The sequence below is a fragment of the Herpailurus yagouaroundi genome, unplaced genomic scaffold (genome assembly GCF_014898765.1).
Source record: "Herpailurus yagouaroundi ecotype Mexico unplaced genomic scaffold, PumYag 100, whole genome shotgun sequence".
Classification (NCBI taxonomy): Eukaryota; Metazoa; Chordata; class Mammalia; order Carnivora; family Felidae; genus Herpailurus; species Herpailurus yagouaroundi.
Genome location: NW_024412391.1, coordinates 83761749 through 83788024, shown reverse-complemented (window position 1 = coordinate 83788024; position 26276 = coordinate 83761749). Strand labels below are relative to the sequence as shown.

The following is a 26276-nucleotide window of genomic DNA, read 5'->3' as shown; positions in this document are numbered from 1 at the left end:
TTTCTTCAGATTATTACTCACCAGTTTGCCAGATAATCCTTTATATATCACTGCTTTGCTTTTTGTAAAAGACACACTTTAGTCTGAAGTTTATAAATAATCAGGGCTATGTAGAAGAATCAGAAGAATTTTTAGATCGTATAATTGTATGATTGTATTCTGAAAATAGCCTTAAGAAGTAATATATAAATAACTAAGAATGAAATAATTAAACCGGGAAGATACTCATAGCAAATATGATGGATAAACAGTGAATACTAATATATAATTAATACAGGGCAATATAAGAAAAAGATAAGGGAGTAAAATTATTTAGAGATTCTCAAAAAGAAATACAGCTAGTAAAAAAAATAGTTATTTAGCTTCATCATTTAAAAATCCTATCAAACCATCCATAAGAACATACTTCTTCTAGCAGCATATAAAATGTTCAAAACAGAGATAATATCCAGTGCTATCTATGGTTAAGTGACTCTTGTAGGTTACTGAAAAAAAAAATGTACCAAGTGGTAGAGTCATTTTGTAAACTAGTTTGATAATTTATATCAATAATCTTAAAAGTATAACTTTGAGTCAATTCTTCTTTATTTCCCAAGGGAATAATTCTATTTATTTTTGGGACAGAGAGAGACAGAGCATGAACGGGGGAGGGGCAGAGAGAGAGGGAGACACAGAATCGGAAACAGGCTCCAGGCTCCGAGCCATCAGCCCAGAGCCCGACGTGGGGCTCGAACTCACGGACCGCGAGATCGTGACCTGGCTGAAGTCGGACGCTTAACCGACTGAGCCACCCAGGCGCCCCACCAAGGGAATAATTCTAGATATTACATATTTTATATGTATTTATGATAAATAATTACTCCATCCTAGGTAAATGGTTAAATAATTTTTAGTTCATTTATTTGGTGAAATATTGGTCAGGTATCAAAAATTGCTATTTATAAGAACTATAATAGGATGGGGTGAATGCTTATAACATTAAGTTAATAAAGAACACATGGTAAACAAGTGTTAATTACAAATAAAAATAAGAACGAAACAACTCATGGGCATATTAAAAAGGAGGATAAGATTTTAAAGGAATATAGTAGACTTTAATTTTCAATTTTAAGCCCAACCAGGATTTTAAGTATTTTAGGAACATCTGAAGGTTGCTTGAAATTTCTCGGAGGCACATATCTGAATTGTGCTCTTTGCAAAGTTGGTGTGTAGGAGGGAGTCACTTTCATTGGTAAGTGACTATAGCCAGCTGCCCAGTTCCTGTATGTCAGTTTTTGCTTTTTTTTGCTGTTTCTCAGATAAACATCCAGGGGGAGGATGTATGCTATTTTGGTGCTACTTGAGAATTTGAAGATTCTTAAATTTCTCATACATGATCATGTATATTCCAATGATCCACTTGGCTCTTATGGCCTCTATGTTGTGAGGTTATATAATTACCCACCTTTTGAAATGTTTTTCCAGTTTCCAAAAAATCTTTCATGAGCATATTTTTAAAAGAAAAATACAAGACTTTATCCAGTTACCAGTTACTAATCCAAGCATTAAACTCTTCACATACAGTATCTTTTGTTTTTCTTACAGTGTCGCATCTTCTGTTAATCCCATCCAGACTTTGTCCTTTTTATCTCTAGAACTTCAGTTTTTTTATTACCTGATCCATGTCTTTACTAACATGTTCATTCTTTTCTCCTTTTGAACATATGAAATACAGTTATAACTGTTGTAATATCCTTGTTTAAATACTGTAATCTGTGCCAGTGCTTCATACTTATTTAATATTTGATGGAAAAATACAAAAGGCAAAACCACATTTTTAATCTGTGTAGGCTACCAATACTTCCCACCAAGTTTAAGAATTAGAATATTATAAGCATGTTGTATTCCCTGTCTCTCCTAACTTTTCTAAATATTGTTAATGTTTGTATGTGTTCCTAAATCATATATTGCATAATCTTGCATGTCTTCATATAAATCACCTCTTGCTGTGTGTATTTTTCTAAAACTTCTTCTTCCTTAATAATATGTACTGATGTACACATCAATATTGATGTGTATACCCATCATTATTTATTTTTACTCCTCTACAGTAGTATTTTGAGTGAATGCTATGTTATACTTATCTCTTCTCCCGTTGATGGTCATTTTGGTTGTTGTCATCTTTGTTTTCTTTTTAACAATGCTGTTAGGAACGTTGTACAGGTCTTCCATTTGTACATACATAAGAATTTCTCTGGGTTATGTGCCTACAAACTATATATTTTGGTCATACAGTATTTGTATGGAATCTTATTAGATTATCCCATAAGCAGAATCATTGATTTAAAGGATAAGAATTCTGTTATTCTCTTAGGCTAGCCACGTTATTTTAATTCTTTAAATTATTTTTCTTTATTTCCCATTTACTCTTTAATTTAGTTTTGTTATGAAAATTATACGTGCATAACATACTCAAATAGTTGTACAAGATATGTTATTAAAATGCAGCAATCCTCTGCCCCATTTACTTTTCCCCCGAGGCAGCCATTCTAACATTTTTGCTGATTCCTTTGGTATTTACATCCATATCTCTAACTAATCTGCCCATATTTCTACTGGTTAATTTGTTAAAAGCTTCTTTGGCTTCCTACAAAGAAGCATGAAGATTTAGCCTCTTTCATTTCTCCTGATTTTGAGCACCATCCCAGCTTTACACATGAACTCTTCCCTCATCTCTTTTTTTCCAAATCAATAATTTAGTGCTAACATTGTTATGAATAGTAAATGCAGAACCGAATCATGTACCAAACTATAATTACCCTTCTTTTTGTTTCTTTTAAACAAAGGAGGATGATGGTAGAGGAAGAGGCAGTAAGGATTTTGGAATCAATAAGGAGGATTTGTGTTGCAAAATAGAAAGAGAAATTGTTAGCTAACAGGAAGCCATAGATTCCGTGAGTGGGAGAGGAGCATGAGAACATTTATTCTGCCAGCCATGTGTAGTACCGATTAGAACACTGAAAGCCTGTTAAAATGACAAGCATATAACTTAGTAACAAATAATTTTTATGCCACTGAGATATTGGGTTAATCTTAAAACCAAAGAAATAAAAAGAAATGGGCAGTCCCAGGAAATAATACACGAATCAATCACTGAAATCAAGTGACTGCCTGGGGTCAAAGCATATGAAGGTTGTTCTAAAGTTTTAGTATTTTAGACCAGGACAATGATAGTAGGGGAAACTAGAATTTACTTTTTAAATATCAAAGAGTTGTGTACATTTGACAAAAAAAATTGTTTATGTGTATATTACCCATCCTCTTGCTATGTGTCAGGTGTTTTGGTTGAATTCCCTTTCTCTAATATTAGGCTAAATTTATCTCAGTTTAATTAAACAAAGGATGAGCATTATCATTTCTTTTCTGTCAAAATTAGCCTCATTGTTTCCTCACATGTGAAGGGATGATAAATATGTTAAATCCAAATGATCACTTTAGTTTCCTCATACGTATTTTCATGCATGAATTCCAATAGGTATCAGTATTAAGTGGCTAGAAAGAGAATTCTGGCTGTGTAATCCACATTTATTAAGGTTCACTTGTTAAACTGTGTTTAATGCTGGCATATTTCAAAATTTGGCATTTTAACACCTTTTATATATTTTTAAAATTTTCCTCTTTTTATTAAACCAGAATATGAGGGTTTTTTTTTTCAATGCTGTCATTGTTATAATCTGGCTTAATTTAATTCCATGAACAGTTAATTCTGATGTGATTTTTACATCTTTATCCTTTCAACGAGCAAATTCTAAGACTGTAGGAGGAATACTATATATCCTTTGAATGTAAGGTTTTCATTCTGAGACTTCTGGGATTGTCCTGGATTGATCTAGTGAAAAGATTCCAGTCACACCTAGATTTGAATTGTTCTTTGCTGCCTAGTAGCCAGCTAAATTTCTTAATAATTTAATAATTCTAGCAAGGTTGTTTAGAATGTCACAAAAAATGTATGCATACATTAAAATAATAAAAAGACATTTTGTGTCCAATTTAATGCCCCCTACATATTATGTGTTCAAAAATTATAGTTATTTTTATTGGAATCATCTTCATCTTTTTGTCCTTGGCTCCAGTCCCTAGATGTGCTTTACAAAGAGCAGATGTAAAAAGATTTGAAACACTGATAGTGATTGTGTGCAACAGTTAATCAGGAGGGGAGAATTTAGTGTAATCTCTCTATTCTCCTGGGTAGGTGGATGGGGGGTGTTGCTACATTTTTTAACCTGTTGTCCCCTCCCCCCCCATCACCCAACTCCCGCCATTTGTACACTTACCTCTTTTGTGGAGTAATCGGGTCAGGAAAATAATAGGGCTTTTGCTCCCTCCCAGCCAATAGAATCCTTTGTATTACAAATGTAGCATGTATTTTGGTTACTTTTTAGAACAGCTCTAAATGTAGTGTGGATAAGCAGGGGATGGGGCAGTGGGAGAGGGAGGTGGTTAGATAATGTGTTGTTTACCTTAAAAATGTGTTGGAATTAATAATTTATATTCTTTATCCCCTACTAGGTGGTAGACTTTGCAAAGATATACAGTGTATTTACTTTTTCTTTTTGTTCCCACAACACCTGGCATAATACATTTTCTTTATCTTTCAGTGGTTATAACTTTGTGCTTTTTCTTCCTGTCATAGAGTTTGATACTTTGGGTCAGAATTTAGGTCTGATTCATTTCTGTGGTGTTTGTGACTAATAAATGTTTGATACCCAAATAAATGGTTTGAATGAATGATTTGAATTGACTCCAGAGTGACAGATCAGCATTCACAAGAATAAAGCACTGTTTGGTTTTGTCTCTAGAGACATGTAACTGGAAGGAACCTTAGGGTTTATGTAGTCTAGCTTTTCATTTTTTAAATAAAGTAACTGGTACCAAAGATTGCAAGACTTAGATTCAAAACCAATCCAGCTATATCTCTTACTCAGTGTCCTTTCCTTTTTTTTTTTTTAAACTTAATTATGATATTTTTCTTCCCTAGATAACAGAAAAAAAGAAGCACACTGATAACCAGCTTGAAAAGAAAATAATACTTATTTTCTATTGTTTGTATGTCTGTAGATTTTTAATTGATTTTTTAATGTTTTTAATGTTTGTTTATTTTTGAGAGAGAGAGAGAGAATATGAGACAGCAAGCATGAGTGAGGAGGGGCAGAGAGAGAGAGAGAGGGAGAGAGAGAATCCCAAGTAGGCTCTGTGCTTAAAACACAGACGTGAGGCTTGATCCTATCAACTGTAAGATCATGACCTGAGCGAGATCATGACCTGAGCCAAACTCATGACCTTGAGTTAGACATTAAACAGACTGAGCCGCTTAGGTGCCCCTCTATGTCTGTAGTTTGATTGTGTATTGTCTAGTAAGAATTTTTAGGGTAAACATAGCATTTCCTTGTTGATCATTATCATGACTGGGGTCAAATAGAGTTTCCTCAAAATTCTCTGAAAATTTTTAAAAATAAAAAATCGGAGTAGAAACATTTTATAATTATAATCCACCCTACATTTACACCTTAGATTGATATATAAAGTACTTTGGCATTTATTAGCTTATTTTGATTCTGATGATAGTCTTAAAAGTTATGTAGGGCATGACTTGTATATTGTTGGCATTTTACAGATGAAAAAATTGAGGCTCATTGAAGCTATGTCGTGTGACTATGATCACCTAGTGAGTAAATTAGGAGGCAGATTCCTAAGCCCATAAATGTTTAAAGGTTTTTAAGACCCTATACACTGTGGTAAGCCAAAGTTTCTTTAGATATACACATTAAAAAAAATGCTCATGGTTGAGGTCTGATTAGCAATAACCACTATTCAGCTGTCCTTTTATTTCATTTCCTTTTGTCATCTTGTGTAGAACTAACTATATATACCGTGTTCAATCAGTAGATATTTGAGTGCTGCTAAGTGGTTAGTTAGCATTGTACTGGATGCTTTAATGTAATTTGTCCTAGGTAGTATATGACTCTAAGTGAAAAATGGTAGTTTGTAGGTGCTAGGAATATATTTTCATAAGACTTTAAAATTCAGTTCCAATTAAGAGTATTTAGTGAAAAACACATTTGATATTCTGTTGAGTAACTAGAAAGCAAAGTAATACTCTATCTAAAGCAATTCAATTTTTTAGAAATAATTTATTTTGTTAAAATAGAAAAGAGAGTTTTATGGGGTGCCTGGGTGGCTCAGTCAGTTAAGTGTCTGACTCTTGGTGTCAGCTCAGGTCATGATCTCACTGTTCTTGAGACTGAGTGGCACATCTGCCTCCACACTGATAGCGCACAGCCTGCTTGAGATTCTCTCCCCCTCTCTCTTCCCCTCCCCCATGCACGCACATGTGCACACTCTCAAAAATAAACTTAAAAAAATTGAAAATAGAGTTTTAGAACTGTGTCTAAGCTCCTTAATGAAATCTTGACCTTAAATTTTAGCACTTTAGTTAGCTTAGGTATGTCCAAGATTGAGTCAAAAAATAAAGGGCGCCTGGGTGGCTCAGTCGGTTAAGTGTCTGACTTCGGCACAGGTCATGATCTCGTGGTTTACGAGTTTGAACCCCAAGTCGGGCACTGTGCTGACAGCTTGGAGCCTGGAGCCTGCTTCAGATTCTTTGGCCCCCCTCTCTCTCTGCCCCTCCCCCACTCATGCTTACACTGTCTCTCAAAAATAAATAAACATTAAAAAAATTTAAAAAATATATAAATAATTTTCTCAAATTCTAAGTATGCAGAGACAACTATTATTAACATCTTGGTAGAGATCTTTTCATGCTTCTTGCTCTGTATATGTAATTCTATAAGTAGAATATAATTTTATAAATATAATATGTCTGATTCTATTAAAGAGTTAATTGTGTAAATTTTTTTATTCAGTGATAGGAAAATACTTCAATGTAAGTTGCTATTAGGTCTGCGTAATCATATAAGCCTGCAGCATTGTAAGTGCTGGTTTGCTAAATTATTTTTATGATTTATTAATTTTTCAAATGGTGGATATTTGTTTCAAATATTTTGTTACTATAGAAAAACTTTTAAAGCTGTCTTACAGCTTGAGAAATTTCTAAGATTATCAGGATGTTTCTTTATAATTAAATTTGACACTAATTTTTATGTAATGTGTTGACATTATTTAGAATTTACTATAATCATAATTTCTACTCTTGCTTTACCAACTCATTCTTAGAACATTTTGCTTCAGAGTAAAGTTTTTTTATTTAAAAAATAGAAAATGTTTGGGTAACTATTTTTTTTTTAGAGATTTTGAAAGTGAATAGTGTTCAGCAAATCTATAATATTTTGAAGAAGTGAGACATGATATTTCAATACCTTGATATTCAATATTGAAATACTTAGATGTGTGTGTGTGTTTTTAATAGATTACCTTTCTCAAGGAATCGATCTTTCTGGAATAGAAGTAATAGAAAATGATTTACTTTTTATTGCAAGAGCTCGACTTGAAGTGGAAAATCAAGCTAAGCGCCTACTGGAACAGGGTGTGGAGACCCAGGTAATAAAAGTAATACCACTTTTTTAATGTGAAAAATATGTCATAGAATTGGTGAAGATTTGATTTTGAGGTTAAAAAACTAATCTGTGTCCTCATCCCTGAGGAACTGTGTCTACAGTTTGCATTGGAGAATAGGGTCTAAAGTAAGTACAGGGAAAATGTATTTATTAATACCTATTTATTTCATTCTAAAAATAGACTAAGATTTCTGGTATGTAATATATATGAGATATAGTTTCTGTAATGTATATATGTAGATAGAGAGTTAATACCTGTTGAATATGCTTATTTTGTCTGAGGAACTGTTACTTAATTAAGCCTTTCAGCAACCCAGTAAGGTAGGTATTATTATTTCCATTTTACAAATGAGGAAACTGAGAGCTTAAATAATTTGTCCAAGATCACACAGCTAACACGTGGTATTGTTTGGAACATAGACCACTCTGACCCCAGAACCTTGCACCATTAATAATCAATGTGCTATAGTTAAGAAAAAAAAAAAGTACTTTGACTTGAGATTTCTCCGAAGGTGTCATTTTCCTGATGCTTAATGTTCTGAAACCCAAAGGTGTTGATGTAGTTGAATCAGCAAATTAAATGTAAATCTCATTCGTTCTACATTTGTATTGCATTGCACCCACACGTTTTCTCCATTTGTATTGGATCCAAATACAATTATTAGTGTCTATTTTTTATTCACATCTTTTAAACCAGGAATTCGTTTTGTGCATTTATATTGTACAAAAATAATCTTATAAAGATTCTTTCAGTAGTCTCTAAGTCAGAAAGGTACTTATTTGACTTCTGATTCTTCATTTATAATTCAAAAAGCGTAACTGAATGTCTGTTACCGTTTTAAATAAATTTTTTATTATCTGCATAATGAAAAGTGAACAAATGATCTGTACATACAGAATGAAATGCCACATACACGTAAGGAGTGAAGTAGCACAGTGTGAACACATCTATGCAATACAGACCCAGGGCAAGAAATAGGAAATTCCCTGTGCTCCTGGTCACTGCTCTCCTTTCCCAGAAGCCTCCATGATTGCAGCTTCTAATACTGGAGCTTGGTTTTACCTCCTGTCAGTTGTTCTAACTTCAGATCTATGAAGATAACACAGTTCTACTGTTAAAAAATAAGGTACTTGTGTACATCAAATTAGAGAAGATGCCTTTTCAAAGAAATATTCAGGGAATTCCAAGTCAACTTTCATTTAAGGTGACTATTTGTATAGAAAATTGATGTCGCCTGGCTCATTTAGTTGTGAGAAAGGTAACAATTAACTTTTCAGAAAGTGCAGTATCACAAGCCTTTTGTATTCATCTAATGTCCGTATTGTCACTACCTCAGAGATTTCAAGTTTTATATATAACTACTGTAAAATTTTTCCTGTGAAGTTCTATTGCTATATATGTATGTGTGTGTATATGCTTATATCTTTAATTTATGCAACCCTTAATATTTTATTACATTTCAGAGTTGTGGGAATGAAAGCAAAAATGGTTGAAAAGAAGCATTACTAAAGTTTGTTGAACAAAAATATTTTGCAGTAGGGGTGGGTGATTTTAACATGTTACAAAGGAATGGCTACTTAAAAAACAAACAAAATTAAACAAAGGAATGGCTACTTTTAAAGGTTTATTTTTTACCATAGGCTCATATATTTTAAAGGCATGAAAGTCTTTTCTAGGATAATCGTTCCTAATTAAACTCGATTTTAGATATGTTATTTTGTGTACATTGTGCAGTTGTTGAATTTGACTTTCCATCAGTTTTTAAATCATATTAAAATTAAAGTAGAAGTGATAAGATTTTGGGAAATTAATATCCTTAAATGTTAACAGTGTTATGTATTTGGATTGTATACAGTTAGTCAAAAGATGATTAAAGTAGATAGATAACTTGTTATTTAGCTAATGGCCTATGTCTAATCAATAAGATTAAGTTAGAAAGATAAGGAAGAAAAAATACATAAAAATACTGTGTGTCGACACAAGTAGATGTGGAACGATCTGCGTGGATCTGAGGAGAACAGGGACCAGGGGGCTATAATTTTGTATGTCTCAGTGTGGTTTGGAGGGGGGCAGATTCTGCTCAATGGATGGGAATATCGTCTCCCTGTTAGGCTGTATGGATTATGTTAGCAGAGTTTGTTGTTTGCTGGTATCATCCAACTTGTTTGTCTTGTTTAGATTCCATAAGTATAAAGTAACTAACCTGAATATAATTGGGCTTCGTACATAATTTTCATAAAGGGAGAAAATGTACTGATCTGCCAGTAGTAACATTCTGGTTCATTTTGCAATTTATACAATATTTCTCATGTGTAAATTGACACTGGTGTTTATAACCTCATTTATTTTTGAATTCAGTCATGTGTGTGTGTGTCTCTCTCTCGGACCTGAGTCCTCTGGGTTATTTTTACAGTGTTAGCTTTCTTGCTTGGCAGAGCTCAGAAGATTAAATCCTCATCAATAATGATGCTACTGAGATAATGTTTCTTGGGAAGCAGGGTGTCTCAGTGGAAGGAGTCTGTTTGGAGCCCCCCCTCCTTTCCTTTTAGAAAGCAACAAGACAGAGGTATCATCTAGCTGTGTCAGCAGGCAGTTCAGGAATTCAGAAAGAAACTAAGCTTTATTGAATGCATATTCTTTGCCGGGATTTGTGTTAGTCACTTTACATTTGTTATTTCAGTCACGGTAACAAATATGTGAGGAAGATACAATTATCCACTTTTGATAGTTAAGGAAACAAAGCCCTGGAAAGGTTAGGAAATTAGCTGAAGATTACACAGCTAGCAAGTGATAGAGACATAGTCTGGAATGCCTGCTTTCCACCTTGCTTTATTAAGAGCAAGCAGTTTATTCTAATTTTGTTAAATAATCGTATTTTAAATTATTTGGCAATTTGTGAAGCAGTTTACATTGAAAAAGGAATTTTTATAGCCTAAAAATTTCTTTGGGAAGTCTCCATGTGATGACTAATTAAACCAGTTCTTCTGTAGTCTTCAGAATTTTTATGTTTCTCTGGCCAACTTTATTTTCCTATTATCTGACGTTAGTGTTTCAGCCCATCAGTCTTCCCCACCTCACCCCATTCTACAGTTTACCTTGAGCAGATGCTCTTAATTTCTACTTTGTACAGGCACCTTTTGCACCACCTGTGGTGTGGGTACTGTTTCTTAGGAACCTTATCTCCTCGTATTTCCATCTCTCCTTTCTGTTTTTATCCTCTCCCTTGTGCTCTTTTCCTTGTCATCAGCATTTCAACACGAATGCTTGCTGCCAGTGTCCCCTGTGTTCTCTGCTCTTGAGGGTCACACACTTGCTTTTAGTCCTTCACGTGCTTGCCTGCCTGCCTGCCTTCTTTAGGGCTTTCATGTTCCTTTTATGCCTGGAATACTCCTTCCACTTCCCATTAAAAAAGATGCTACAGCTTATATCTATTTTATTCTCAAATCTTATTCTCCCATTTGTCAGACATCATTGAAATAGTTAAACATACCATTAATATTTATTGTAAATAAAGACTACAGGAATGGCAGCATTTTAATTTGAAGTACTATTGCATTCATGAAATATTGCTCACTTACTGGTTTATAAGCTTATAACACAAACAGAGATTTTCAGTAAATAAGGAACTTCAAAAATTACATGTCATCGATCGCATTTAATAATCAACTTCTGACATTGGGTTTCTCAAAAATGTTGGTGACATTTTTTTGAGTATGTAGTTGATGGCTACCATTTTCGGTCTCAGTTAATTGTAAAACTTAACTTTATTAAAAGAAAGTTAGTGCATTTTCTTTTCCAAAACCAAAATGTTCATAAAGATAGATAATTTTGCTTTGATCATTACTGTTTTTTCTAGTTAATTGCTTAAATGTGCTGTTTTCATTTGTAGATTTTAAATAGCTTTGTAGTATCATAAAGTCTCTACTACAGTAGTTAAAAGTTTCTGTTTTTGAAGCTTAAACTAAATGGCTACTTAGATAATAGTGAGAAACTGTTGTGTCTTCCTACATGAAAAATACGGAAGTAGACTGCCCTCACAAAAGCCGTATTATTTCTATATGGAAAAGATGCATAGTGGTATCACTACCATTTTCTTTACTAAAGGTTTGGAAGGATTGATGACTTGGAGTGCATCCTCTGGTGAAGCATACCATATCAGCACAATAAAAAAAAAATATTCTTTACTTCACGTGGCCATCTTTGTCACAAGCGTGGGGCTACACATGGCCTCCATCTACAGCTCTTCGTTGACTCCTATTTCTCTCTCTTTGCTACTGATCCTTAGAATCTTTCACTGACAGAAGCCAGACAAAGAAAGAGAACCTTATGATATTTTCAGGATTGCAACAGATTCATTACCTCAAGCTGTAACTAGCTTTCAAAAATAGGTGACAGAGATTTTGATCTGGACGAGTTCCTGCATCACCATAGATACCAGGCCTCCACAGTGAAATGATGACATTTTAATTAGAAAGACGGCTTTAACTTGTGAATTAGAAGCTTTCTCAGTAAACAAGTGCAGGACTTTCTGAGGGTCTAGGATGGGGGAAGATGTTGTACTTACTTGTCTTTAAAAGTCATCAGGGAGAGGGTCTCTGTGATCTGTTCTTTCACAGCTCAGTACTCGGCTATAATCTCCGTATGGTAATTGTTGTCAGTGCTAGGAAGAAAATGTCTGTGAACCTACCTTTTCCCTGGGGCAGAAAACCTCCTTGATCCTTGATCAAGCCCAGGATTCTGGTGCTTACCAGTTGACAGCTAAAAGTAGATCACAACAGCATGATCTTGACAGATTTTCTAAGATGACAGTGTAGAATTAAAGTTGAGTAGATAAATGTCTACATAGCACACAGTATGTGCTTATATTGTGAACTTTGTGCTTTTGTAAAAAGAATTTTGTAAAATTCTCTGTGCTTCTAGCATAGAGAGGGTACCAATTCAAGTGCATTGTGTTCAAGATCTATAGAAGTTAAACATTTCCTAAGCTTCAAAAACACTGGCAAAGTTGAACAATGAAAACGTGACTCTTTTTGTAGCTAATTATGGTAGTTTAGTATGCAACACTTCTTTTGTGATCTTTTTCTTCTTTATGAGCCTGGCAAACACCAATAGTAGACTCAGTGTCAGTTAATTTGTCAAGCTGATATCTGCTTTCAGAGGTCTACTTTTCTTTCCTTGGCTGCTGGAAGTTTTCCTGGCTGGTCCCATGAATTGTAGGACAGATCTCACCTTTTGCATGTTTCGTCCCAATGTAGTTTTTGTTATTTTTCCATTTGCTAAGTATAGAATGTCAATAATTTTTCAACTCTTGTTGAAGCATTTTTCTTTTTATTTATTTATTTATTTATTTTAATTTTTTTTTCAACTTTTTTAATTTATTTTTGGGACAGAGAGAGAGCATGAACGGGGGAGGGGCAGAGAGAGAGGGAGACACAGAATCGGAAACAGGCTGCAGGCTCCGAGCCATCAGCCCAGAGCCCGACGCGGGGCTCGAACTCACGGACCGCGAGATCGTGACCTGGCTGAAGTCGGACACTTAACCGACTGCGCCACCCAGGCACCCCTCTTTTTATTTATTTTTAAAATTGAATTGACATACCATATCCTATTAATTTCATCTGTACATCATAGTGATTCAGTATTTTTAAATGTTATGAAATGGTCACCGTAAGTGTAGTAACTGTGACCATACAAAGTTATTACAGTGTTACTGACTATATTTCCTATGCTGTACATTACATCCCCATGACTTCATTATTTTATAACTGGGAGTTTATACTTCTTGATCTCCTTCACCTACTTTACCTGCCCCTCAATCCCTCTCTCATCTGGTAACCAACAGTTTGTTTCCTGCATCTGTAAAACTGTTTCTGTTTTGTTTTGTTTTTTTAGGTTCCACATATAAGTGAAACCATGTGGTATTTGTTTTTCTGTTTCTGACATTTCACATAAGATCCATCCATGTTGTAAAAAATGGCAAGAATTTTTTTTAGCTTTTTATTTTATTTATTTTGTTAAAGTAAGCTCTGTGCCCAATGTGGAGGTGGAACTCCTGACCCCAAAGTGCTGTTCTGACTAAGCCAGTCAGGCACCTCAGATTTCATTCTTTTTTATGGCCATTCCATCATATATATATACCACACTACATCTTTTTAATGTGTTCCTCTCAGTGGACACTTAGATTGCTGTCGTATCTTGGCTGTTGCAGATAACGCTACAGTGAACGTAAGGGTGCGTATTTCTCTTCAAAGTATTTTTACAGTGGAGAACGGAGTCTGAAGTTTGAGGTCAGCACGTGGTGGTCCTCCTGCAAGTAAGCAGGGCAGAGACCTGGGAGTGGACCTTCAGGCCTGAGGGTCCCTTGGGTTGCACAGGAGAAGCATTTCCCCTGCTTGGAGTGCATTTGGTAGAGGTGGTACAGCTCTCTGTGGGCAAAAGACCTGGTGAGCACCATCAAGCTACCACATTCACCAGTATGGGAACAAAGACACCTGCTAAGTGCAGCAAACCCTGGTGTTGGTTGTGTGTTGCAATTCACCATAAACTCTGAACCGCTGCTGCTTTGCTGGCAGCATGAGTGTTTCCTGGGACAAGTAGGCCCTGGCCACAGTGCTGCGAGACTGTGGGTCTATATAGATGCCCAGAAGATCACTGTGGGTCTGAACTGCAGGGGTCTGAAGTATGGGGTTTTGAAACATAGCCAGACCTGAGATAAAACCCCAGAGAGAGGTGCCGCCTGGTAGACAGACAGCTTGGACACAGACAGAGAAGGCAGGGAGCTGTCAGAAACAGGAGACACCGGAGGAGTGACTTATTGCATGTCTGTGAGGGCGTGAACTTCCTGCTCTAGAGACGAGAGCAGGGTGAAGCCATTTTCACCATTAGCCCACCAACACTGATCGACCCCCACTAGGCTAAACAGCACCACCAAGTGGAGAATGGAGCTGTTACACCAGGCCCCCCCCCCCCCCCCTGGCCTCCAGGCACATCTCCACTAGGGCAAGTCTGTCTTAGAATCAGAGCAGCAGGCCCCTCCCCCAGAAGACCAGCCGGAATCACTTCCAGGAGTTTAGTCCACTGGCCACAGACTGCTGCAAACTTTCAGCTCTAGGGGAAACTGGATCTAACTTCATTTGGGTTGTTTTTTTGTTGTTGTTGTTCATTTGTTCATTTTTGGCGTTGGCTTCTGTTTTTGTTGTTCTTTCTTTTGTTCTTGGATACAAAAAAAGCAAATTATTTTATTTAAAAAAATTTTTTTTCTCTCTTCTTTTTCTCTTTTCACTTTTTTCTATCAAGCTTCTCTTGACAAGCAGACCAAAACACACCTAGGATCCACCTTCCTTTAATTGAATAAAAACATATTTTTTTTAAGTTTATTTATTTTGAGAGAGAGCGCAGTAGGGGAGGAGCAGAGAGAGATGGGGACAGAGAATCCAAAGCAGTCTTTGGTGCTGACAGCAGAGAGCCTGATGCAGGGCTTGAACTGATGAACCATGAAATCATGACATGAGCTGAAGTCAGATGCTTACCCCACTGAGCCACCCAGGTGCCTCAGTTTTTTTTTTTAATTTTAATTTTTATTTTATTCTATTATTATTGTTACTGCTTTTTCTTTTTCACTTAAAATGACAAGATGGAGGAATTCACCTCAAAGGAAAGAAAAGGAACAAATGATGACCAAGGATTTAATCAATGCAGATATAAGTGAGATGTCTGAACTAGAATTGAAAACAGTGATTATAAGAATACTAGCTGGGCTTGAAAAAAGCTTAGAAGACACCAGAGAATCCCTTTCTGTAGAGATAAAAGGACAAAAATCTAGTCAGGCTGAAATTAAAAATGCTCTAATTGAAATTCAAACCCAAATGGAGGCCATAAACACAAGGATGGATGAGGCAGAGGAAGAAATTAGCAATATAGAAGATACAATTATGGAGAATAATGAAGCTGAAAAGGAGGGAAGCAAAATTCAGGGATCAGGAAGGCAGACTTAGGAAAGTCAGAGATTTATTAAAACATAATAACATTTGTATCATAGGAGTCCCCGAAGATGAAGATAGAGAAAAAGGGGCAGAAGGTTTATGTGAGCAAATTATAGGTGAAAACTTCTTTAATATGGGGAAGACATAGACATCAAAATCTGGAAAGCACAGAGAACTCCCATTAAATTCAACAAAAGCTAGCCATCACCAAGACATATCATAGTCAAACTCACAAAATACACAGGCAAGGAAAAAGTCCTGAAAGCAAGGGAAAAAGTTGTTTTCTGCAAGGGAAGACACATCAAGTTTGCACCCAATTTGTCCACAGAAACTTGGCAGACCAGAAAGGAGTACTGAGATATATTCATCATGCTGAATGGGAAAAATATGCAGCCAAGATTACTGTATCCAGCAAGGCTGTCATTCGAAATAGAAGGAGAGAGAAAGAGCTTCCCAGGCAAACAAAAACTAAAGAAGTTTCTGGCCACTAAACCAGCCCTACAAGAAATTTTAAGGGGTATTCTTTGAGAGGAGGGAAAAAAAAACCCACAAGCAACAAAGACTAGAAAGGACAAGAGACCATAACCAGAAACACCAACTCTACAGGTAACAGTGGCACTAAATTCGTATCTTTCAGTAATCACTCTGAATGTGAATGGACTAAATGCTCCAATCAAAAGACATGGGGTATCAGAATGGATTAAAAAAAACAAGATCTACCTATATGCTGCCTAAAAGAGACTCATTTTTGACCTAAAGACACCTACGGATTAAAATTGAGGGGATGGAGAACCATTTATCATGCTCAGGGACATCAAAGGAAAGCTGGAGTAGCCAGCCATACTTATATCAGACAAACTAGATTTGAAAACAGAATCTGTAATAAGAGATGAAGAAGGGCATTATATCATAATTGAGGGTTCTCTCCATCAAGAAGATCTAAAAATTGTAAATGTTTATGCTCCAACTTGGAAGTGCCCAAATATATACATCAATTAATAACAAATGTAAGGAAATTCATTGATAATAATACAATAATAGTAGGGGATTTAACACCTCACTTAAAACAATGGACAGATCACTTAAGCTGAAAATCAACAAGGAAACAACACCTTTGAATGACACACTAGACCAGATGGACTTAACAGTTATTTTCAGAACATTTCATCCTAAAGCAGAATACACATTCTTCTCAGGTGCACATGGAACATTCTCCAGAATAGATCATATTACTAGGTCACAAATCATCCCTCAGGTGGTACAAAAAGATCAAGATCATGCCGTACATATTTTCACATCACAACGATTGAAGTCAACTGCAAGAAAAAAAAAATTGGAAAGCCCTCAAATACATGGAGGTAAAAGAATATTGTACTAAAGAATTAATGGGTTAGCCAGGAAATTAAAGAAGAAATAAAAAAATATACGGAAGCAAATGAAAATGAAAACATGACAGTCCAAACCTTTTGGGATGCAGCAAGGTTAGTCCTAAGAGGGAAGTATATTGCAATTTAGGCTGATATAAAGAACTAAGAAAGGTTCCCAATACACAGCCTAACCTTACACCTAAAGGAGCTAGGAAAGGAATAGCAAATACACCCTAAAGCCAGCAGAAGAAGGGAAATAATAAAGATAAGAGCAAAAATGATATAGAAACAAACAAAACCCAGTAGAACAGATCAACAAAACTAAGAGCTGATTCTTTGAAAGAATTAGCAAAATGGATGAATCCCTAGCCAGACTTACCAAAAAGAAAAGAGGAAGGACCTAAATAGACAAAAATCATGAATGATAAAGGAGACATTATAACCAGTACCACAAAAACAGACAATTATAAGAGAACACCATGAAGAATTATATGCCAACAAACTAGGCAATCTGGAAGAAATGGACAAATTCCTAGATACTTCCGTACTACCAAAACTCAAATGGGAAGAAATAGAATATTCGAATAGACCAATAAGCAGCAACGAAATTGAATCAGTAATTAAAAATCTCCCAACAAACAAGAGTGCTGGGCTAGATGGCTTCCCAAGGGAATTTCCTCAGACATTTAAAGAAGAGTTAATACCTATTCTTCTCAAGCTGTTCCAAAAAATAGGAGTAGAAGGAAGACTTCCAAACTCATTCTATGAAGCCAGCATTACCTTGATTCCAAAACCAGAGAGCCTAGTAAACAAAATTACAAGCCAGTATCCCTGATGAACATGGATGCAGAAATTCTCAAGATATTAGCAAATCAAATTCAACAGTACATTAAAAGAATTATTCACCATGATCAAGTGGGATTTATTCCTGGGCTGCAGAACTGGTTCAATATTCACAAATCAATCAAGATGAATACACTACATTAATAAAAGATAAGAACCATATGATACTTTCCATAGATGCAGAAAAAACATTCGACAAAATACAGCATCCATTCTTGATAAAAATTCTCAATAAAGTAGGCATGGATTGAACATACCTCAACATCATAAAGACCATATACAAAAGAGCCACAGCTAATATCTTCAATGAGGACAAGGACGTCCTCTCTCACCGTTACTATTTAGCATAGTACTAGAAGTCTTTAGACTCAGACATTAGGCAACAAAAAGAAATAAAAGGCATCCATATTGTCAAGGAAGAAGTCAAACTTTCACTATTTGCAGATGACATGATACTTTAGGTAGAAAACCTGAAAGACTCCACCAAAAAAATTGATAGAACTAATACATGAGTTCAGCAAAGTCACAGCATATAAAATCAACATGCAGAAGTCTGTTGCATTTCTATACACTAATAAAGCAGCAGAAAAAGAAATGAAGGAATCAGTCCCATTTGCAATTGCATTAAAAACAGTAAGATACCTAGGAATAAAGCTAATTGAAGATCTATAAACTGAAACTATAGAAAACTATGAACTATAGAACACCTATGAAAGAAATTGAAGAGGACACAAAGAAATGGAAAAGTATTCCATGCTTATGGATTGGATGAACAAACATTATTAAAATGTCTATACTGTCCAAAGTAATCTACACATTTAGTGTAATCCCTATCAAAATACCACCACCTTTTTCACAGAGCTAGCACAAACAATCCTAAAATTTGTATGGAAACACAAAAGACCCCAAATAGCCAAAGCAATCCTGCAAAAGAAAAAACTGAAGTCCTGACTATTCTGCATTTCAAGCTATATTACAAAGCTGTAATCATCATGACAATATGGTTCTGGCACAAAAACAGACACATAGATGGGTGGACATAACAGAAAACCCAGAAATAGACCCACAACTGTATGCTCTGCTCATCTTTGACAAAGCAGAAAAGGACATCCCATAGAAAAAGGGCAGTCTCTTCAACAAATGGTGCTGGGAAAATTGGATGGTGACATGCAGAAGAATGAACCTGGACTACTTGTTACACCATACACAAAAATAAACTCAAAATGGATGAAAGACTTAAATGTAAATAGGAAGCCATCAAAATCCTAGAGGAGAAAACAGGCAACAACCTCTTTGACCTTAGCAGCAGCAACTTCTTACCTGACATGTCTCCAGAAGCCAGGGAAACAAAATAAAAAGTGAACTCTTGGGACCTCATCAAGGTAAAAAGCTTCTGCACAGCAAAGGAAACAATCAGCAAAACTAAAAGGCAACCGACGGAATGGGCAAAGACATTTGCAAATGACAGATAAAGGGTTAGTATCAAAATCTATAAATAACTTATCAAACTCAACAGCCAAAAAACAAATAGCCCAGTTAAAAAATGGGAAGAAAACATGAATAGACTGTTTTCCAAAGAAGACATCCAGTTGGCTAACATAAACATGGAAAGATGCTCAACATCAGTCATCATCAGGAAAATACAAGTCAAAACCACACTGAGATACCACCTGACACCTGTCAGAATGGCTAAAATTAACAACAACACAAGAAACAACAGGTGTTGGTAAGGATGCCAAGAAAGGGGAATCCTCTTGTACTTTTGGTGGGAATGCAAACTGGTGCAGCTACTATGGAGAACAGTATGGAGGTTCCTCAAGAAACTAAAAATAGAACTATGCTGTGATCCAGCAATTGCACTCTTAGGTATTTACCCAAAGGATATAAAAATACAGAATAAAAGGGGTACATGCACCCCAATGTTTATAGCAGCACTATCAACAGTAGCCACACTGTGGAGAGAACCCAAATGTCCATTGACTGATGAATGGATAAAGAAGATGTGTGTGTGTGTGCGCGCGCTCGCACACACACACACACACACGCGCGCGCACGATGGAATATTATTCAGCCATCAAAAAGAATGCAATCTTGTCATTTGCAATGATGTGGATGGAACTAGAGTGTATTATGCTAAGTGAAATAAGTCAATTGGAGAAAGACAAGTACCATTTTGTTTCACACATGTGGAATTGAAGCAAAACAGATGAACATATGGGAAGAAGAGGGGAAAAAGGAGAGAGGAAAAAAAACCACAAGAGACTCTTAGTGACAGAGGGAGGTGGGTGGCAGCTGGGCTAGATGGTGATGGGAATTAAGGAGTGCACTTGTTGTGATGAGCACTGGGTGTTGTATGTAAGTAGTGAATCACTGGATTCTATATTAAAACACTGAATATAAGAAAAAGAAACCAAAAACAGCAACCAAAAAATAAAATCAAAAGCTTAAAAAAAGACAAATTAGTGTTTTTATTTTCTTCGGATAAATACCCAGAAGTAGAATTGCTAGATCATATAGTAGTTCTATTTTTAACTTGTTGAGGAACTTCCTTACTGTACTCCCAAACCATTTTTCTTGACACAAAATAAACAACTTCAGGGAGGTAGGTGATATGAGTGAAGGGAATCAAAGGTTTAAACTTCAATTTATAAAATAAATGAGTCTTAAAAAAAAAAAAAGGTTAGTGAGGGAGAGAGCCAAGCATAAGAGACTCTTAAAACTGAGAACAAACTGAGGGTTGATGGAGGGTGGGAGGGAGGAGAGGGTGGGTGATGGGTGTTGAGGAGGGCACCTTTTGGGATGAGCACTGGGTGTTGTATGGAAACCAATTTGAAAATAAATTTCATATTTAAAAAAATAAAATAAATGAGCCTTGCATATGTAATGTACAGCATGGTAACTGCAGTTATTATTACTGTATTGTGTGTTTGAAAGTTGCTGAGAGAGTAAGTAGATCTTAATAGTGCTTATCACAAGAAAAAATTCTCCCAACTGTGGTGATGGCGTTAAGACTTACTGTTGTGGGGCGCCTGGGTGGCGCAGTCGGTTAAGCGTCCGACTTCAGCCAGGTCCCGACCTCGCGGTCCGTGAGTTCGAGCCCCGCGTCGGGCTCTGGGCTGATGGCTCAGAGCCTGGACCCTGCCCCTCCCTCTCTCTCTGCCCCTCCCCCGTTCATGCTCTGTCTCTCTCTGTCCCAAAAAAATAAATAAACGTTAAAAAAAAAAATTAAAAAAAAAAAGACTGTTGTGATCATTCTGCAGTGTACACCAATATCAATCATTATGTTGTACACGTGAAATTAATATAATAAGTCAATGATACCTTGGGGCGCCTAGGTAGCTCAGTTGGTTAAGCATCCAGCTTCAGCTCAGGTCATGATCTCGTGGTTTGTGAGTTCAAGCATCATGTCAGGTTCTGTGCTGACAGCTCAGAGCCTGGAGCAGCTTTTGATTCTCTGACTCCCTCTCTCTGCCCCTCCCCTGCTTACACTCCGTCTCCCTCTGTCTCAGAAAATAAATAAATGTTAAAAAAAAAAAAAAAACAAGTCAATGATACCTCAGTTAGGAAAGAAACGATTTGAAGGGATGATTATAATATGAGCTCTTCAGGTTACACAGAGCTAAAGGTTTCAGGTATTTCCTTTACCGGTGGCCTCGATAAATAATTTGCCATATATCCCCTCCAAATATTTGTTTGTTTGCTCCTATCACTGTTAGCTTTCCTTAAATTTAGTGGAAACCTGGCATGGGTATATTTACACTTAATTAAATAAGCTAATGGCATGTATAAATAATAATTTCAAAAGTTACTCTTACAGTTTCTCTTTAAAGATATACTGTTAATAATAGCAATGTTATTAATTTGGACTGATGTGGTGTTTTAGAACTTAAAAAGATATTTTAAACTGATCAACTAAATATTTTCCCAAAGCTTAGTCTTATTTAGCTTGTGCTTACTGTTTTATCCTTAAATTTGAATGAAAATTATTTTGAGCTCTTAATTAAACACTCTAAATCAGGGGTTGGTAGTATGGTAGTATGTTTTTTGTATGGCTCAGGTGCTAAGAATTATTTTTATATGGTTGGAAAAAAACAAAGAAGAACATACAGTTGAGACCTTATATGGCCTGGAAAGCCTGAAATATTTACTGTTGAGCCTTTTAAAGAAAAAGTATGCTGATTGCTGCTTTAGTTTTAATTTCTTTACGGTGGATGCATTAATATCTCCCTTCCACCCACCACCCTTTTCTCTTTTGCAGTATTTCAATCGTTATATGGTACTGCTCTATGTTCTTGTTTTATGCTGAATGTAAAGTAGCATTGTTCTTTTTGTTTCTATATTATACAGTGATGGTATTTTCTTATCCTTTCATATATTCTCTTGTCATGAACAACCTACAGTAACATTGGTTGCTTTGTTTTGAAATTCTATTGCTCTCTTGTAGTGTAGATTCACTCTAATTCAGTCTAATTAACTGTCTGCTTCCAGCCTTAGGGTCTTTGGCATTATAGCTTTCCATAGTTTTCCAGTTCACTGAATGGCATTTCATTTTCATTCTCCCCTGTGATTTAGCATCTGACTAAATTTTCATTGTTCTTCATACAGAATCTGTCACTGTTCTTTGGTTAAAATTTGTAATTGTTTTATGTTTCTCAAAAACACAGAACTTTTTATTTGGGCAATTCTTCTTTGTATGGCTCTATCTAATTTAAACAATTTAATACTGGCTTTTTATTATAGTAGTAAACACTGAAATTTTTATTTTGTAATTCAGAAGAAAAGACCCAGGCAACCACTTTGGGTCACTATAAGATTAGTTTGCATCTTCTAAACTTCTAGTTTGAAGTCATACCTGTGCTTTCTCATGTCTGGTTCTGTTGTTCACCATAATTATTTTGAGATTGATCCATGTTATATGCATTGATGGTTTGGTCCTTTTTTTTTGCTGATTAGTAGGTCCAGTTTATTGAAGGACATTTATTTGTTCACTTATTGATGAGCATTTGGGTTATTTCCATTTTCAGGTTAGGGTTAATAAAGCTGCCGTGGGTCAAGTACAAGTCTTTGTGTCAGTGTAGTTTTTCATTTCTCTTGGGTGAATACCAAATGCAAAGAATTTTGGGGTTTTGGAAAGAATAATGTTTACTTTTTAAAGAGACTAGCGAGTTTCCAAAGTGGTTCCTCATTTTACCTTCCCATATTAGCTTAGAATTCTTCCAGGTCCTCACCAAAATTCGATGTTGGCAGTCTTTTTAATTTTAGCCATTTCAATAGGTGGGGGTAGCAGATTCTCATTGTAGTTTTGTTTTGCCTTTTCCTAATTGCTGATGTGACCTGCTTTTCAAATACCTAATACATAGGGTCTTGGCTTGGTATTTAAAGTTTACTTTCTTCTTCTCCTCACTGTTGTGTGAGAATTCTTAATGTATTCTGGATACAAGTCTTTTGCTGTATATGTGTATTGTAAATATTTTCTCCCATTCTAAGGCTTTCCTTTTTTCTTTTAGCATTGTTACTGACGTGTAAGTTAACATACTATAACATTCATGCATTTAAGCCTACAGTTTGATGGGTTTCAGTAAATTGTATACAGTTGTGCAACCATCTCATAACTCAGTTTTTTAGCAAACTGTTACCCACAAACCATTCCCTCATGCCTGTTTGCAGTCAGTGCCTTCTTCCCCCTCCCCAAATCCAGGCAATCCCTGATCTTCTTTCTGTGTCTACAGATTTCACTTTTTCTAAGATTTCATACAAATGGAACAATACAGCATGTAGTCTCATGCAGTACCTTCTTTCATCTAGCATAGTATTATTTTTAGGTTCATCTTTGTTCTTGCATGCATGAGTGGCCCTTTAAATGCTGAGTAGTATTCCATTCTGTGGATATGGTGGTCTCTGTTAACCTATCTGTAGGTTGGATTGGTTACATGTTTTAGCTATTAAGATTCATGCTGCCTTTGTCCCCCATTGATATCATCTTTTGAACAGCACAATTTTTAAAATTTTGATGAAGACCGGTTTATCCATATTTTTATTTGCGTATTATATAAGAAATTTCTATCTACCCTAGAGTTGGAAAGCTTTCTTCCTGTGTTTTTTTTTTTAGGAGTTTATGATTTTATCTTTGTTTTACATATAGTATAAGGTTCATTTTTTTTCCATAGAGATATTCAGTTGTTTGAGCACCTTTTGTTGAAAGAGATCTATTTTCTCCCTTGATTGAATTACTTCATGGTAAATTTGTAGATATTTTGGCACCTTGAGAATATTTAGTTCCCTGTCAATCTTTGTCCTAATGGTTTTAACATCTCTTGATGATTTTTGTCTACATGATTTTATATTTTTCATTGGAGATTGTGAAAGAGTGATTTTCTATTTTGTTATTCCTCTGTATCTATTAGCTGTGATTCATGTGTAAAGAAGAACTTGCACTCATCAACTAAGGATATTTGGTTACCCTTAACTGCAGTTTCTTTTTATAATGATGGATAAATATTTAAATTTTATGCTTTCGTTATCAATTTACAAAGTAATGAGTTGCTATAATAGCCACCTCCAATGGTAGCAAATATGGCATGAGTTTGTTCTCCTTCATTTTTTTTAAAGTACTCTTACGGACTCATGTATTTTTATAAATTGTGGTGCTGAGTGAGACCGCTAGAGCTGTGACACCAAGCCAGACTAACAGTGGCTTAAAAATAGGGATTTGTCTGGATGTGGGTGGTACTAACATTGTTTCAGCTGTTCAGTAAGGATTCAGCTCACCCATTCTGTCATCCTTGTGTCCTCTTGCTTGTCACATCATGGTCTCCCACCCCTCAGCATTATGCCCATGTTTAACGTGTGGATATGGGGCACTGTCAGCTGCCAGCCAAAAAGCAGTACAAATCCTTGTCAGAATTGCCCCTGTAGACCTGTCTTTCTGACTCATTGGCCAGATCTGGGTCGCATGGTCACTCCAGCTGTCAAGAGGACTATGAAAGCAAGTATCTGGCAGATAAACAGAACTGTCAACATTGGCTTCGGCTGCTCATGAGCCATTGCCTGGGGCAGTGCACGTTGCCAACCCGGGAGAAAATTAGGTTTTTACATTAGAAACATCGGAGACGTTACGTTAAAGAAAAAGGGAAGGAATTAGGGGGAATAGCTAGTAATGCCTACCATAAAATCCTTGATAAAGCACAGAATGACTAGAATTATTATGTTGTATTACTCTAAAAAATAAGCCATATTTATACATTTAACTTAAAAATGTAATTAAAAGAATAACATTTGGGCTTGCCATATTAATGTCTCATGATTCCTTTCATTGTCTTATAAATTTCATTTTATTATTGAACATGTTTTAGTGTCCTTGACATATTACCTACTGTTATTTAATACAATGAGAATGTTATTCTGGGGCACCCTGCTGGCTCATTCAGTGGAGCACACACCTCTTGATTTCAGGGTCATGAGTTTGAGCCCCATGTTGTGGGTAGAGATTACTTAAAAAAATAAAGAGAATGTTATTCTAAATGCTGACATCATTTAAATAATTTTTAAATTTTTAATGCCAAAGTATGAATTCATGTATTCTTTAGACTTGTTCTGTAACGAAATTTGGAAGTTAAATAACCTTTTTACTCTATATCAGTTATCCTTTGGCATTTCTCCGTTGTCTCTGTGTTATCACTTCATTTTGTTAAGAACCTTGCTCTTCCAAGCCTAAATGTACATCAACTGATGAATGGATAAAGAAAATGTGGTTTATATACACTATGGAATACTACGTGGCAATGAGAAAAAATGAAATATGGCCTTTTGTAGCAACGTGGATGGAACTGGAGAGTGTGATGCTAAGTGAAATAAGCCATAGAGAGAAAGACAGATACCATATGGTTTCACTCTTATGTGGATCCTGAGAAACTTAACAGGAACCCATGGGGGAGGGGAAGGAAAAAAAAAAAAAAAGAGGTTAGAGTGGGAGAGAGCCAAAGCATAAGAGACTGTTGAGAACTGAGAGCAAACTGAGGGTTGATGGGGGGTGGGAGGGAGGAGAGGGTGGGTGATGGGTATTGAGGAGGGCACCTTTTGGGATGAGCACTGGGTGTTGTATGGAAACCAATTTAACAATAAATTTCATATATATATAAAAAAAAAGAACCTTGCTCTTCCACTTTCATTCTTCTTTTCTCTCCTTTTTCCTTATCTTTCTACAGCTCTTTTATTTTCTGCTTTTCTTCAGAAGAGGGTAGAATAAAGTTGATTTCTGGTTGGTAAGATCATATTGTGGTATTAAATGTCCTTCTTAGTTTTTTAATTTCATTTAGGTTATGCACTGTTGACTGTTGATTGTTAACAGGTTCTGAAATAATCATATTAGCTTATCCAAGAAGTACATAACCAGCATTAATGGGCTGCATGTTACTGAATCAGAAAAGCCACTGGTAGCCTCTAAATCACAACCAAGGTAGCTAATATAATTCTTGCCCTTAAATTACGTATTTAATGTGATTCTCTCTTCCTTTAGTACATGTAATCTCCC

General features: G+C 35.8%; 1 protein-coding gene across 1 annotated transcript in view; it reads left to right on the top strand.

Annotated features, from left to right (window-relative positions):
- COG5 (component of oligomeric golgi complex 5) overlaps positions 1-26276 on the top strand; it is a 321373-nt gene that overhangs the window by 128671 nt on the left and 166426 nt on the right. Inside the window, exon 7 of the mRNA XM_040472926.1 lies at positions 7406-7536. Coding sequence (XP_040328860.1) covers positions 7406-7536 — 131 coding nt within the window. The remainder of the gene's footprint in view (positions 1-7405; positions 7537-26276) is intronic.